At 39.8% G+C, this 15,746-nt stretch overlaps 2 protein-coding genes across 2 annotated transcripts in view; both read right to left on the reverse strand.

Annotated features, from left to right (window-relative positions):
• Positions 1 to 244: 244 nt before the first annotated feature.
• Positions 245 to 15,746, reverse strand: part of LOC308607224 (tubulin polyglutamylase TTLL6-like) — a gene marked incomplete at its 3' end in the record, with an annotated part of 35,288 nt that continues 19,786 nt past the window's right edge. Inside the window, exon 14 of the mRNA XM_081218937.1 lies at positions 245 to 301. Coding sequence (XP_081075063.1) covers positions 245 to 301 — 57 coding nt within the window. The remainder of the gene's footprint in view (positions 302 to 15,746) is intronic.
• Positions 3,978 to 5,623, reverse strand: LOC308607225 (tubulin polyglutamylase TTLL6-like; the record flags this gene model as incomplete). Its single annotated transcript, XM_081218938.1, has 2 exons — positions 4,722 to 5,623; positions 3,978 to 4,246 (listed from the first exon to the last, which is right to left on the reverse strand). Exons 1-2 carry the CDS (start codon positions 5,011 to 5,013, stop codon positions 3,978 to 3,980), a joined length of 561 nt encoding a protein of 186 aa, XP_081075064.1. The 5' UTR covers positions 5,014 to 5,623.

Consider the following 15,746-nt stretch of genomic DNA (forward strand, 5'->3'; position numbering starts at 1 on the left):
CCCATAGGAATGTCACTAGTGGGGCAACTGGGCTGTGTCCTGGGCAGCACCAGTGACTCCCAGAAGTCATGGTCCTCCAGCACTGTAAGCTAACTGGGGCGGGGGCGGGGGGCGGTCACAGAAGGCAAGGCTATTAGCCTCAGGGTGCGCTAATGGGAGGTAGTCATAAGACCAGGATGTCTAGACGAGGAAATAAAACTCAGTTGCTTCTATGGGCATTGTAGACACTGTAGGAAGAAACAAATCATTTCCTGGGAGTAAGAGGAGGAAAGGGACACAGTGGCAGAGATCCAGTCTGATTCTGGAAAGAAAAAAGAAAAACAGATTTTTCTTAGATTTTCCTTTAAAATGGTTTCTAGAATATTCAAGCCAATTAACTCATCATCGCCTAATGGGTCAGGAGGCACTCAGGTGATTCACATCCACAGTAACCAGAAACTTTATTTTTTTTTAACATCTTTGTTGGAGTATAATTGCTTTACAGTGCTGTGTTAGTGTCTGATGTATAACAAAGTGAATCAGCTATACGTATACATATATCCCCATATCCCCTCCCTCTTGCGTCTCCCTCCCACCCTCCCTATCCCACCCCTCTAGGTGGTCGCAAAGCACCGAGCTGATCTCCTATAAACATTCATCTTCCTGCATCCTTACAGCCCCAAACATTTGATATGGATCATTTAAAAGCTGGCCACAGGCAACAAGTGGTAGCAGTTAAGAGTACAAACTTAGCTCCTGGTATCTATGTGCCCTTGGGCACGTTACTTAACTTCTCTAAACCTTGGTTTCCTCATTTGAGGAAAGAGAATAACAACAGTACCTACCACAAAGGGTTGCTTTGAGGATTAACATACTGTATGCAAAGCTTTTAGTGCACCAAAAGCAAGTGTCCAGAGTGCTGGGCTCAATACCATCAGCACGGTCTCTTCATCACCATCACCATCATCATCGTCATCATCACTGCAGCTACCAGTGATTCAGTAGGGTGTCAGGCACCCTTCTTTAGCAAGCTTTAAACCATCCCTAAAATCCTACAAAATGGCCTATTTATCCCCTAAATAAGTGGCCCACCCACTATGAAAGTGGATCCCAAGGAAGGATGATGAGATTATAGAGATTTAAGCAGAAAAATGGAGGAAACCGTCAGAGGTCCATTCCTCACATGGGTCAGGATGCGATCTAAGTTCATGGCAGAGTGGTAAAGAGGAAGAAATATCAGGCTATGTTGTCCAGAGCCCACCACTCGTGTGAGTTTGGGCAAATCATTTAATGTCCCCGAACCTTGATTCTCTTCATCTGCAATTTGAGGATAAAGTAATAATGTCTGCCTTGCCAAACTCACAGCACTGACCTGAGGACTATATGAGATACGGTACATAACCTTGATGTGTGGAAGGTTTTATTATCACACCTACCGAGAAAGCCTGTGATCCATAACGTGGACTTCTGCTCCGCTCTTTCCCTCTTTCGTTCAACCATTGTTTACTATGCAGAAGCCCTATTCTCACACCACATCCTGCTCCATTTGTAAATCAATGTGTTGATAGGCATTCTGCTGTATATAATCAGACTTGTATGTGTCAGTCCTTTGCAACCTGGCTAGTTGGGAATTTTTAGAAGCCATTATTTGATCTAAAAGCAGAGGACCAGCTCTGAGATCTGGTGACTCCACGTGGTATTCTAGGAAGCCCTGCTTGGTCTTGGCCATCACTACTTCCTACAGAAATGCCTTCACTAAAGAGCCATTTATTATTCTCAGCTCTAACTGAAGCCTAATATTAAAAATGCCATTTGAAAGAACAATAGTGTAACTTTAAGAGCTTGAGGGTTGGGAATCAGCAACATCTGACTCAAATCCTTTCTCCACCACTGTGGAACCTCCTGAATGTTAAGCCTTATGCTCTTTGAGCGCCAGTTTTTTCCTTTCTAAGGTGTACAGCTATGATTAGAATTAAATTAGATAAAATATATATATATATTTAGAGGAGTGCTGGCACCTAGAGAGTACGCTACCAAAATAAAGGGTAAATTTTACCATCATTAATATTCGTTAGAAGACATGTCAATACCTTCCGCCATTATCCACCATGGATGGTAGTAAGTCTATAATAGCAAGTGACCACATGACAAACTGCTCTTAGAAATTAGAGGCAGGGAAAGAAGTCTCCCCTAAAGAATCACCTATTTACTAGATGAGTAAACTTATCTTTACTCATTTAGGAGAAAATATCGAAACCTTCTCTGCTTACAAAATCTCAGAGCTTCTCATGGAATCTGAACCCAAGCTGACTTTGCTAAAGAATGGCATGAAGAAGCAGCATCCCGTGTCAGAGCTGTTCGCCAAGGTTCCACTGAGGGGGAAGCTGTCCTTGTTCCCAGCTCACTACAACCCGAAGCTGGCGCTGAGTGACCGGTCATGTGAGTGCCAGTGTGTATAGGGATGTCCAAGAGCTCAGTGTGGGGTGGGGGTGGGAGGATGAAGCCCCTGCCTTCAGAGAGACCCCAGTGTGATGGTAGAGGCATAGTCCATGTCCTTAAGGAGTCTCTATTCTGGGGAGACAACAAAGTCCAAAACAGAACGCTATGTTTGGCTTTTTCTGTCCAGAGACAAATTCAATGGTCATTACAGGAAGCACTTTATCACATCCTTTCAATATAATTATCTCTTCCCTTTCCCTGTGTGGCTTCTGATCATTATAACTTCATTTTAACAGTCATATTAAATACAAATTTTTATTGTAATCTGCTACATGATCCCCCTTTTTAAAAGTAGGAGCATAAATAACTTAAAATTCTGGAAAATTATGAACCGAAGACAGAGGGGGTAGGTTTGAGCCCCATCAGGATTGGGGAGTTTTGTTCTTATAACAGGCCTACAGGTCAGGCCTGGCCGTCACAGGTTCCTCTGCCCAGGCCTGGGTCTAAACACAGGACAGTCTTCACTACCATACCTGAGATACTTCCTTGAAAGGCAAATTCTCAGTGGCCTGTCAAAAAATCTCTTGTGTCAGAATTTCCAGAGGTGTGGCCTTGGAAACTACAGGCTCAACAAGGAGCCCCATATGATTCATATCATCTGGGAAGTTTGGGAAACACCAGGCCCAGTTCTTCTCTGATGGTGGTAAGAGGACCAACAGAATCACCTAGAGGAGCTTCTTAAAATGCAGATTTCTGGGCCCCCAGTAGGACCTACCGAATAAGAATTTCCAGGAGCAGGCCTTGGAATATGCATTTTTATGAGCACCCAAAGTGATCCCTATGGGCTGATGTTCACTCGCCAGCCCTTCTGCAGTGTGAGCTACAGGTCACGAGGGGGCCAGGTCAGACTGTCTGGTCACAGTCTGCTTTAGGTGGCTGGCAGGAGTGAGGGAGATGATTAAAATGTATTTCCTTCCATAAGCAGCCAAGCAGCACAGACCCCTCCACCATAGGCAATACTACGTTGTAGAGTTCTCCTAAGTTTTTACATATCACTTTCCTTTAGAAGCACTAACTTTCTGACAGAGGGCTCCCTTGCTATCTCTTTGGTCCTTTTACACAGTGGAATCAAAGCTTAAGGGTCTTTGTTTCCAGATCTTCTCAGGCGCCACTATCCTGTTGTACACTCCATCACAGGGCCAGCTCTCAGGGCAAGTGACCTGGACCTAGGCCAGGCTGGCAGAGCACGAAAGGTGTGGAAATCAGCCCCTCACGGTTGGCATGGTTCTACTTAGGGGACCGGCATTAGCGACTGTCTCAATTTCAGCCATGAGTGGAAGACAAGGCTAAGTGTACCTGAAGCAGTGGGGCCGGACCAGTCATAGCAGAAATATACATTGCAAGGGGGTCACATTTTGACTGAGGTTAAGTCTTAATTGTCTACTTACCTGTATGTATTTATGAATCCATCAGTCCACCTACCTACCCAACATTCTACAAGTATATGTATAGTGCCTGCCAATGCACCAGACACATGAAGGGAATATGGATGGGCCTACCTAGTTCCTCTCACATCCTCTTTGGCCAGAGGTCAGGCAGTGGCTGTATGCTTCCTGATCCTGTATACACCGGTCTCGCACAGCACCTGTATGGCTTCTGCCAGGCCTCGGATCCAGTCGGGCTGCAGTGGCAACCACCAGCAGGTCATTCAGGGAAACAGCATGGCTGTGAGAATTCTGCAAGAGGAGGTGGGCGGGCACATCCAGCTGCCTCTTCTCGCCAGAGCTTCGGCTGCAGAAGTAGCACTTCCGGGGCAGGGAGGGATTTTCTGGAAAGGCAAAGGCATTGGCATCATCAATCTGTGCTGCTGGACTCAGCACAAATTCCTGGCGAAGGCCACCTCCCACTAGGGTCTCCCACTGAAAAGTGGTAGAAGCTGCTGAATCAGAATCAGCCACTGTGCCTTTCCTCCAAACAGTTTCTCTTCCCTGTTTTTTTTTTTTTTTCCAAACTTAACACCCCCAACTTGTACAGGCTCAGCTGAGTGGGCCTCATCTGAATGAGAACAGGGAACGTTGAAGAGGGTACTTAGACATAGCTCTACTTTTATCATTTTTTTGCCTTCCCAATAAGACTAGAGACTCCCTAAGAACAAAAGCTATGTCTCTGCCATCAGACTGGGGTCTCCCTGAAGGCAGGGACTACAGTCCCCCTCAGACGGGGCACTCCCCAAGATTAGGACAGGTTCTGTTGCTTTCTCCATCCCCTAAGCTCTTCGCACATCCCTGTACACTAGCACTCACGTGACTTTTCACTCAGCACCAGCTCTGGGTTGTAGTGAGCTGGGGACAAGGACAGCTTCTCCCTCAGTGGAACCTTGGCAAACAGCTCTGACACGGGATGCTGCTTCTTCATGCCATTCTTTAGCAAAGTCCAGCTTGGGTTCAGACTTCTTGAGAAGCTCCGGGATTTTGTAGGCAGAGAATTGTTTGACAATTTTTCCTGGATGAGGTGCCAAGGCATCTGCTGCTGCTTGCGTTTAAAGGAGGCGCCCCTGTCCATCTCTGAGCTACTGCACTCAGAGCTGGTTCCCATGGTCACCCCTAGCAGAGACTGAGGGGTATCTGAGACCTGGGTGGTGGATTCTGGGAAGGTTTCTACTGAGGTTAGAGGCTGAAAATGAAAATGGTCCAAAATGAGATTGTGGAAAGCAAAGGGCTCCCTCCTATGCCATTTTTAATTAAAAGAAACAGATGAAGAGCTGAGCTCATGAGCAGCAAGAAAGATTTTGGTTAGAACAGTTTCTTAACCATGAACTGGTTAAACACTAGGGCAGAAGATGGTGGGGAGTGTCCACAGAGCTTCCTCTGGAGGTCTTTAAACATGAGATAGATTTTATTTATTGATTGATTGATTTATTTATTTATTTATTTATTTATTTATTTATTATTTTTTTTAACATCTTTATTGGAGTCTAATTGCTTTACGATGGTGTGTTAGTTTCTGCTTTATAACAAAGTGAATCAGTTATACATATACACATGTTCCCATATCTCTTCCCTCTTGTGTCTCCCTCCCTCCCACCCTCCCTATCCCACCCCTCTAGGTGGTCACAAACCACTGAGCTGATCTCCCTGTGCTATGCGGCTGCTTCCCACGAGCTATCTATTTTACGTTTGGTAGTGTATATATGTCCATGCCACTCTCTCGCTTTGTCACGGCTTACCCTTCGCCCTCCCCATATCCTCAAGTCCATTCTCTAGTAGGTCTGTGTCTTTATTCCCATCTTACCCCTAGGTTCTTCATGACCTTTTTTTTTTTTCTTAGATTCCATATATTTGTGTTAGCATACGGTATTTGTTTTTCTCTTTCTGACTTACCTCACTCTGTATGACAGACTCTAGGTCCATCCACCTCACTACAAATAACTCAATTTCATTTCTTTTTATGGCTGAGTAATATTCCATTGTAAATATGTACCACATCTTCTTTATCCATTCGTTTGTTGATGGACACATAGGTTGCTTCCGTGTCCTGGCTATTGTAAATAGAGCTTCAATGAACATTTTGGTACTTGACTCTTTTTGAATTATGGTTTTCTAAACATGAGATAGATTTTAAACCCTGGAGACTGGTAATCAGAGAAATAGGTATTATTTCACAGCTATTAGACTGGCAAAAATTAGAAAGCTGGATATCAGTGTTGGTGGGAATGGGGGGGCTGTCTCATGTACTGCTGATGAGAATGTAGGCTGGTCCAGCCATTCTGGTGAACCATCTAGAAATACTTGGCTAGATAATATTGTAAATACCTTATGACCCGGCAATTCTGCTCCTAGCTATATATGCTAAATAAGTTTATTAGACTGCTCCTTTTAAACAAGTACACCAAGGTTCCCAGCAACATTATTCACAATAGCCAAAAGTGGACACAACCCAAATGTCCACCAACAAATGAATGGATAAAAAAAATGTGGTGTATACACACAAAGGAATATTATTTAGCCTTAAAAAGGAAGGAAATTCTGATACACGCTACAACATAAATGCACTTTGAACACATTATGCTAAGTGAAATAAACCAGACACAGAAGTACAAATATTGTATGATTCTATTTATATGAGCTACCTAGAGTCCTGACAGAGACAGAAAATACGACAGAGAGGAAAAAATAAGGCAGGAAAGATATCTGAAGAAATAATGGAGAGAAACTTCTCAAATTTGGTGGAAGACATCAATTTACAAAACCAATAAGCTCAAGAATCCTAAATAGGATAAATACAAATAAAACTACATCATATTGCATTTCAAATTGCTGAAATTCAGAGATAAAGAGAGCAGCCAGAGAAAAATGACACATTACATACACGGGACAATGATATGAATATAGTTAATTTCTCATTAAAAAAGAAAAAGAAGAATATCAGAAGAACTGGAACAGCATTTTTTTTTTTTTTTTTTTTTTTTTTTTTTTTTGCGGTACGCGGGCCTCTCACTGTTGTGGCCTCTCCCGTTGCGGAGCACAGGCTCCGGACGCGCAGGCTCAGCGGCCATGGCTCACAGGCCCAGCCGCTCCGCGGCATGTGGGATCTTCCCGGACCGGGGCACGAACCCGCGTCCCCTGCATCGGCAGGCGGACTCTCAACTGCTGCGCCACCAGGGAAGCCCGGAACAGCATTTTTAAAGTGCTTCAAGAATAATGTTAACCCAGAATTCTAGGTCCAACAAAAATCTCCTTCAAAATGAAGGCCTTTAAAGAAAGACATTTTCAGATAAACAAAAACAGAAAATTCATCACCAGTATACAGATGTGCACTACAATAAATACTAGTAATATATGTTAGTACAAAAGAGAGAATAAGTTTCCCATACTTAAAATTAAGTACAACGTTACCTCTAAGTAGATTCTGACAAGCTGAAGGTGAATATTGCAATCCATAGAATAACACCCCACCCCCCAAAAGGCAAAAAGTTAAAACTAAAAAGATGATGGAGAAATTAAAACTAACAAATATTCACTTTTTGATTAATCCAAAAGAAGGCAGAAAAGGAGGAACATGGGGAAAAAGCAGAAACAGAAAAGATGTATAGAAAACAAACAGAATTTCAGCCCTAAATCGTATTAGTAACTACATTAAATGAAAATGGAGTAAACACTCCAATTATAAGGCAGATGTTGTCACACTGGATAAGAAAGCAAGACCCACTTATGTCTGTGTATAAGAGAAATCCTTTAAATATAATGAGAAAAGTGAGTTGAAATTAAAAGAATTTTTTTGAAAAGATATACCATGCAAACACTAACCATAACCAGCTGGAGTGGTTATATTAATATCAAACAAAATAAATTCTCGGACAAGGAGTATTACCTGGGATAAAGATTTTATCGTTTCATGATGATAAAAGGGTCACTACATCAAAAAGACAAAATAATTATAAATGTGTACCTAAGAAAAGAGCTTCCGAACACATGAAACAAAAATTGACAGAACAAAATGTAGAAATAAACAAATCCACAATTGGGGCTGAGATTTTTAACATCCATCCCTCAGCAACTGATATAAAAAGTAGAAGCCAAATCAGTCTAGATATGGAAAATCTGAGTGACGCTGTCAACCAGAGGGACCTAATTGATTCATAGAACCCTATACTCAGCAACTGTAGAACACACATTCTTTTCAAGTGCACATGAAACATTCATGAAGATAAATCATTTGCTGGGCCGTCAAATAAGTCTTGATAAATCTTGACAAAGCATTTCTACTAATCGCAAAGGAATTAAATTAGAAATTAATAACCATAAGATATCTAGAAAATCCCTAAATATTAAAAAATTAAACAGCATACTTCTAGATCACCCATGGAACTAGAATGAAATCACAAGGAAATTAGGAAATATTGCAAACAATGATAATAAAAATGCAACATATCAAACTTTGCAGTATGCAGATAAACTAGTGTTTACAGGGAAATTTATAGTGCTAAACACATATTAGAAAGGAAGAAAGGCTTACAATAAATAATCTAACTTTCTACTTTAAAGGCTGGAAAATGGTGATCAAATTAAACTAAAAGCTAGTAGAAGAAAAAGGAAATAATAAAGATAATACTGGAAAGCAAGGAAATAGAAAATAAACCATAGAGAAAATCAACAAAGCTTAAAGCTGGTTCTTCACTTAATGAAATGGATAAGCCCATAGTAAGATCAAGATTAAAAAAAAGAGGAAATAGAAGTTGCTTTTATCATCCATGAAAGAGGGGATATCAGTATGGATCATGCAGACATCAAAGGGATAAGGAAAGTTAAAACAACGAGAGGGGACAGTAATGTCGGCTCTGGCTGAGACGGATTAAGCATATACTGCATCTGTATCTCCCACTGACTGTTCCTATAAAACCTGCACAGAATGCATGCACAGAGTAGCTACCCGACAATTCTGAAAAGTAAACCGTAGCAGGCAGATTGAGGAAGATGAGAATTTAAAGTACCAGCAAGAAAGCAGTGAGTCTACTGTTTTTCCTCCAGTATCCTCTGACCTGAGCTCAAGGCAATTCAAAACTCAAAAGTGGCTACTGGGGAGTAGACAGAGAAAGCTCTACGAAAAGCCCTATAGCTGTGGCTCAAAGACCTTTCTTTCTCCTTTTCTTTTCTCCGCTCTCTGTACCCCCATGTCCATGATGAAATCCTGAGGTGGATTTCGGTAATTAATAGAACTCAGTGATTAACAGAACTAGTGTACGGAAAATTAATAAGAATATAGAAGAACTGAACAACATCAGCAACCAAACAGATCTAACTGACTCACTACCCAACAGCAGCAAAACAGACATTCTTTTGAAGTGCACGTGAAACATTCTCCAAAAGAGACCATATTCTGAGTCATAACATAAACTTTAATGAATTTAAAAGAACTGAAGTCATATAAAGTATGTTCTCTGACGACATGGAATTAAAGTAGAAATCAGTAACAGAGAAACACCAGGAAAATCTCCCAACAACTGAAAATTAAACAACACATTTCTCAATTGCCAAGATATGGAAGCAACCTAAGTATCCATCAACAGATGAATGGATAAAGAAGATGTGGTCTATATTTACAATGGAATATTACTTAGCTATAAGAAAATGAAATTTTGCCATTTGCAGTAACATGGATGGACTTAGAGGACATTCGGCTAAGTGAAACAAGTCAGACAGAAAGACAAATACTGTACGATATCACTTATATGTAGACTCTAAAAAATACAACAAACTAGTGGATATATATATATATATATATAAAAAGAAGCAGATTCACAGATATAGAGAATAAACTAGTGGCTACCAGTGGGGAGAGGGAAGGGGTGAGGGGCAATATAGGGGTAGGGGATTAAGAAGTACAAACTATTAGGTACAAAATAAGCTACAAGGATATATTGCACAACATGGGGAATATAGCCAATATTTTACAGTAATAATAAATGGAGTATAACCTTTAAAAACTGTGAATCACTATATTGTATACCTGTAACATATAATATTGTACAGCAACTATACTTCAATAAAAATAAAATTTTTTAAATTAAAAAAAAACCCCTACATTTCTAAATAACCCATGGGTCATAAAGAAAATCTCAAGTGAAATTATAAAATATTTTGGACTAAGTGAAAATGAAAACATATCAAAATTTGTGGTATCTAGCTAAAGTTGTTCTTAGACATTTATAGCATTAAATGTTTACATTAGGGAAGAAGGTCTTAATCAACATTCTAAGCTTCCCCCGTAAGAAATTATAAAAAAGAAAAGAAAAATAATCCAAATCAAGCAGAACATAAGCATTAATAAGGGCAGAAATCAGTGAAAAAAAATTGGAAAATAATAGAAAAAAATGAAACAAAAACCCAGTTCTTCAAAAAGAATTAACTGATAAATTCCTAGCAACACTTACCAAGAAAAAAAAGAGAGTGAAAGAACAAACAAATTACCCATAACAGGAATGAAAGAGAGGGTATCACTACAAACTCTGCAGACATTACAAGGATAAGAGGGAACTACTATAAACAACTCTTCACATATAAATCCAACAACTTAGATAAATTGGACTGATACCTCAAAAACCACAAACCACCAAAACTCACTCAAAATAAAATACATAACATTAAAGAAATTGAATTGTAGTTTAAAATATTCCAGAAAAGAAATCTCCAGGCCAAGATAATTTTACTGGAGAACTCTAACTGAATATTTAAATAAGAAATAATGACAATTCTACACAGTCTCTTCCAGAAAACAGAAGAGGAGGGAACACTTCCCAATTGATTTTATGGAGATAACAGGCCAAAAAAAAAAAAAGTAAGAGAAGAAAAAAATCCCTATAAACTAACATCTCTTATGAACACAGACATAAAAATCCTCAACGAAACAATAGCAAGTTGAATCCAGCAATGCATAAAAAGAACAATACATCATGGCTAAGTGGGGTTTATTCCAGGAATGTAAGACTGGCTCAAGATAAAAAATTAATCAATGATGGGACTTCCCTGGTAGTCCTCCGCGCTTTCACTGCAGGGGGCATGGGTTTGATCCCCGGTCCAGGAACTAAGATCCTGCACGTCGCGAGGTGTGGCCCAAAATAATGATAATAATAATAATAATAAATGTAATCCACTATATTAACAGTCTAAAGTAGAAAAACTATATGATACTATCAACTGATACCAAAAAAGCACTTGACAAAATTCAACATCCATTCATGATTAAAAACAACTCTCAGCAAACTAGGAATAGAAGTGAACATCTTCAACCTAGTAAAGAATATCTACAAAAACACTACAGCTAACACCATACTTAATGATAAAAGACTGGAATGTTTCCCCTTTAAAACTGGAAACAGGACAAGGATATCTGTTCTCTCTACTCCTGTTCAACACTGTACTAGAAATCCCAGTCAGGCAATAAGGTAAGAAGAAGAAATAAAAGGCATAAAGATTTGAAAGAAGGAAGTAAAAACCATTTTTATTTGAAGATGACATACTTGTTTGATGAAAATCCTACAGAATCAACAACAAAAATCCTTACTAGAATTTATAAGGCACCCAAGCAATTCAATGAGAAAGGAAAGTCTTTCAATAGTGTAGTAACTAGATGTGCATATGGGGAAAAAAACCTAGTGCCCATCACCTAGCACACTCAAAAGTTAATTTGAAATGGATCATGGAACTATAAACAAAGCTAAAGCTATAAAGCTTTTAGAAAAAACCTAGGAGAATATCTTTGTGACCTGAGAGTGCATGAAAATTTCTTATATAGGACACAGAAAGCAAAAACCATAAAAGAAAAATTGATAAGCTTCATCAAAATTAAGTTTTTTCACTAATCAAAAAACACTATCAAGAAAAATAATAGGCAAGTTTCCAGACTATATAAAGCATTCCTATAACACAATAGTAAAAACATAAATAATCCCATTTCTTAAAAGGGAGGAAGGCAAAAACTTGAACAGACTCTCCATAAAGAAACATACAAGAATGACCAATAAGCATTTGACAAAGTGCTTGACATGCTTAATCGTCAGAGAAATGCAAATTAAAACTGCAATAAGAAATCACAACATAGCCATTAGAGTGGCTAAAATTTAAAAGACAGATAGCATCAATGTTGACAAACGTGGAGCAATTGGTACTTTCATTCATTGTTGGCTGAAATGTACAAAAGATACAATCACTTTAAATAAAGACTTTGGAGTTTCTTATAAAGTTATACATAGATCTACCCTTTGACCTAGTAATCCTTCTTCTAGGTAATTATCCAAGAGAAATGAAAACTATGTCCGCAAAAAGACTTGTACAGGAACATTCATAAGAGCTTTAATCACAATAGCAATAAAAGAATAAAAACTGGGAACAACCCAAATGTCCATCAACAGGAGAATGATTAAAAAACCCCGCAGTGTATTTGTACAATGGAACACAATTCAGCAATAAAGAAGAACTGATATACCCAACAACATGAATGAATCTCACAGATATAATACTGAACTAAAGAAGTCAGACTCAAAAGAATACATACTATATTATTCCACTTGCACAAAATTCTACAATAGGCAAAACTACTCTAAGATTGAAAAAGTCAGAGTCAGGATAGTGGATGCCTTGGGGAGGGATGCAGGGAGCAGAACGGCAATTGCCTAGGAATGGGCAGGAGGGAACTTTGGGGAAATGTCAGAAAGTTCTATATTGTGATAGGGATATGGATTACACAGGTGTATTTATTTGTCAGAATTGTACAGTTAAGATTTTAGCAAAAAAAAAAAGTGGGGCTCAATAAGAAAAACAATAGGACATAGAATGAGATAAAAAAACCCAATCACATTTAAACAGATTTTAAATGCATGTTTTTAAAAAATTCCCTTCTTGGGACTTCCCTGGCGGTCCAGTGGTTAAGACTCCGTGCTTCCACTGCAGGGGGCTCGGGTTAGATTCCCTGCTCGGGGAACTAAGATCCTGCATGCCATACAGTGTGACCAAAAATTTTTTTAAAATAAAAATTTTAAAATTACAAAAAAATTTAGAAATCCCTTCTTTACAAGGAGACAAACTAACAAAAGATGGTGGATAGATGAATGGGAGGTGAGCATAGGGATAAAGGGACAAATAAATAAACAAAACAGTCAAAGGCTTTGAATGAACCAAGTATGATACAACATCCTGAACCAATGATTTTGATTAAATCATCATGAAATCCAAAAAAGAAAAAAAAATAATGAATTGTTTTTAGCTGCCTTATTTTTTTAATCTCTTTAGTGTTAAGTAGTACTGCTGTAAGCCTTAGGTTAATGCAAAAAGAGCAAGGGCAGTCTTAAGAAGCAGTTATATTAAAATACTAGCTAATGCACACTGACTCCTGTGTGAGAAACACCACTCGTGCGTGGATCCACTTTCGTGGATCTTTTCATTTAAGCCTCACAATGATCCGCTGGTAGGTACTATTATGAAAACACCATTTTTTAGATGGGGAAACTGAGGCTTAGGGAGATGAGAGTGACTAGATGGGAGTCATATATGTAATAAAAGGAGACTCCAGGATCTAAACAGTGGCAGCCAGATTCCCCAAAGTATACTCTTTACTCATTATTATTATTTTAAAATTTTATTTATTTTTGGCTGCGTTGGGTCTTCGTTGCTGCATGCGGGCTTTCCCTAGTTGTGGTGAGCGGGGGCTACTCTTCATTGAGGTGTGTGGGCTTCTCCTTGCGGTGGCTTCTCTTGTTGCGGAGCATAGGCTCTAGGCACGCAGGCTTCAGTAGTTGTGGCTCACATAAACCCACATAATGTAAAACTTACCATCATAACCATTTTTACGTGTAAAGTATAGTAGTGTTAACTATATGCACACTGTTGTGCAAAACATCTCTAGAACCTTTTTAACTTGCAAAACTTAAGAAACTTATACCCATTAAACATCCTTTTGTTTCTGCCTCTCCACAGCCCCTGGCAACCACCCTTCTACCTTTTGTTTCTAAGAGTTTGACTACTCTAGATACCTCATATAGGTGGAATCATGCAGTATTTGTCTTTTTGTGACTGGCTGATTTCACTTTGGAGAAATGTCTATTTAAGCCTCTACTCAATTTTTTTTTTTTTTTTTTTTTTGTGGTACGAGGGCCTCTCACTGTTGTGGCCTCTCCCGTTGCGGAGCACAGGCTCCGGATGCGCAGGCTCAGCAGCCATGGCTCACGGGCCCAGCCACTCCATGGCATGTGGGAACTTCCGCTTCTACCCATTTATTTATTTATTTATTTATTTGATTTTTGGCTGCGTTGGGTTTTCATTGTTGCACGCGGGCTTTCTCTAGTTGCGGTGAGCGGGGTTACTCTTTGTTGTGGTGCGCGGGCTTCTTATTGCCGTGGCTTCTCTTTGTTGCAGAGCACGGGCTCTAGGCACGTGGGCTTCAGTAGTTGTGGCACGCAGTCTCAGTAGTTGTGGCTCGAGGGCTCTAGAACGCAGGCTCAGTAGTCGTGGCACACGGGCTTAGTTGCTCCATGGCATGTGGGATCTTCCCGGACCAGGGCTTGAACTTGTGTGCCCTGTATTGGCAGGCGGATTCTTAACTACCGTGCCACCAGGGAAGCCCTCTACCCATTTTTTAATCAGGTTGTTTTGTTGTTGTTGTCATTGTGAGTTGTAAGAGTTCTTTATATAGTCTGGATATTAACCCCTTATCAGATATATGGTTTGCAAATGTTTTCTCCCATTCCACAGGTTGCCTTTTCATTTTGTTGACTGTTTAAGTCTGATGTAGTCCCACTTATCTACTTTTGCTTCTGTTGCCTGTGGGGTTGGTGTCATATCCAAGAAATCATTGCCAAATCCAATGTGATGAAGCTCCAAAGCATACTCTTGTAAACGTGTTTATCAAACCACGGTTGCAAACCTACCAGTAGGTCAGGAAATTAATTTAGTGGACTGTAATGGGTTTTTAAAAAATAATTCTACAGCATTTCTATTGATTGATTGACTGATTGATTGGCTGTGTTGGGTCTTCGTTTCTGTGCGAGGGCTTTCTCTAGTTGCAGCGAGCAGGGGCCACTCTTCATCGCGGTGCGCGGGCCTCTCACTGTCGCGGCCTCTCTTATTGCAGAGCACAGGCTCCAGACGCACAGGCTCAGCAGCTGTGGCTCATGGGCTCAGTTGCTCTGCGGCATGTGGGATCTTTCCAGACCAGGGCTCGAACCCGTGTCCCCTGGACCGGCAGGCAGACTCTCAACCACTGCGCCACCAGGGAAGCCCATGTAACGGGTATTTTTAAAAGAATAGGAAGAGTCACTATATGCAGTGTGGCTAAGCACTGTTTTAGAAACTTTTCTCCAGTTGTATGTGTGTGTATGTGTCGGACTATGAAATAAAATGAATTTCTACTATGGGCTATGGTTAGAAATTTGAAAAACATTGCACTACTCTACACTGCACTTGGACCGAGCAAAGACCCAACAATGCGGAAGATTTTCCAGTAGTTATAGTAGAGTCATCACATAGCTTTTGGTGGGCCTAAGTATGATGAATACAAAAGAACCTGTGTTAGCATTGTTGGTACTACATTCATGTGGCAAGTTAGTTTCCAGAAACATAGAAAATCAACTGTCATATTGAATTAATATCTTATGAAAATTTTATTGGTGCTACTTGTTTTGTTTTGCAGCTGCATAAGAGCTATATATGTGTAAAGACTTTATATCTGGTTTTATGCTTGTATATATTTATACAAATAATTTAAGTTTACAATTGGAATCTAAAAGAGCTTTCTTTCCTTCAAAAGCTGTCTGTACAACAATGGAGTTTGAAAAAGAC

The sequence above is a fragment of the Mesoplodon bidens genome (assembly GCF_964165515.1).
Source record: "Mesoplodon bidens genome assembly, chromosome: 19".
NCBI lineage: Eukaryota > Metazoa > Chordata > Mammalia > Artiodactyla > Ziphiidae > Mesoplodon > Mesoplodon bidens.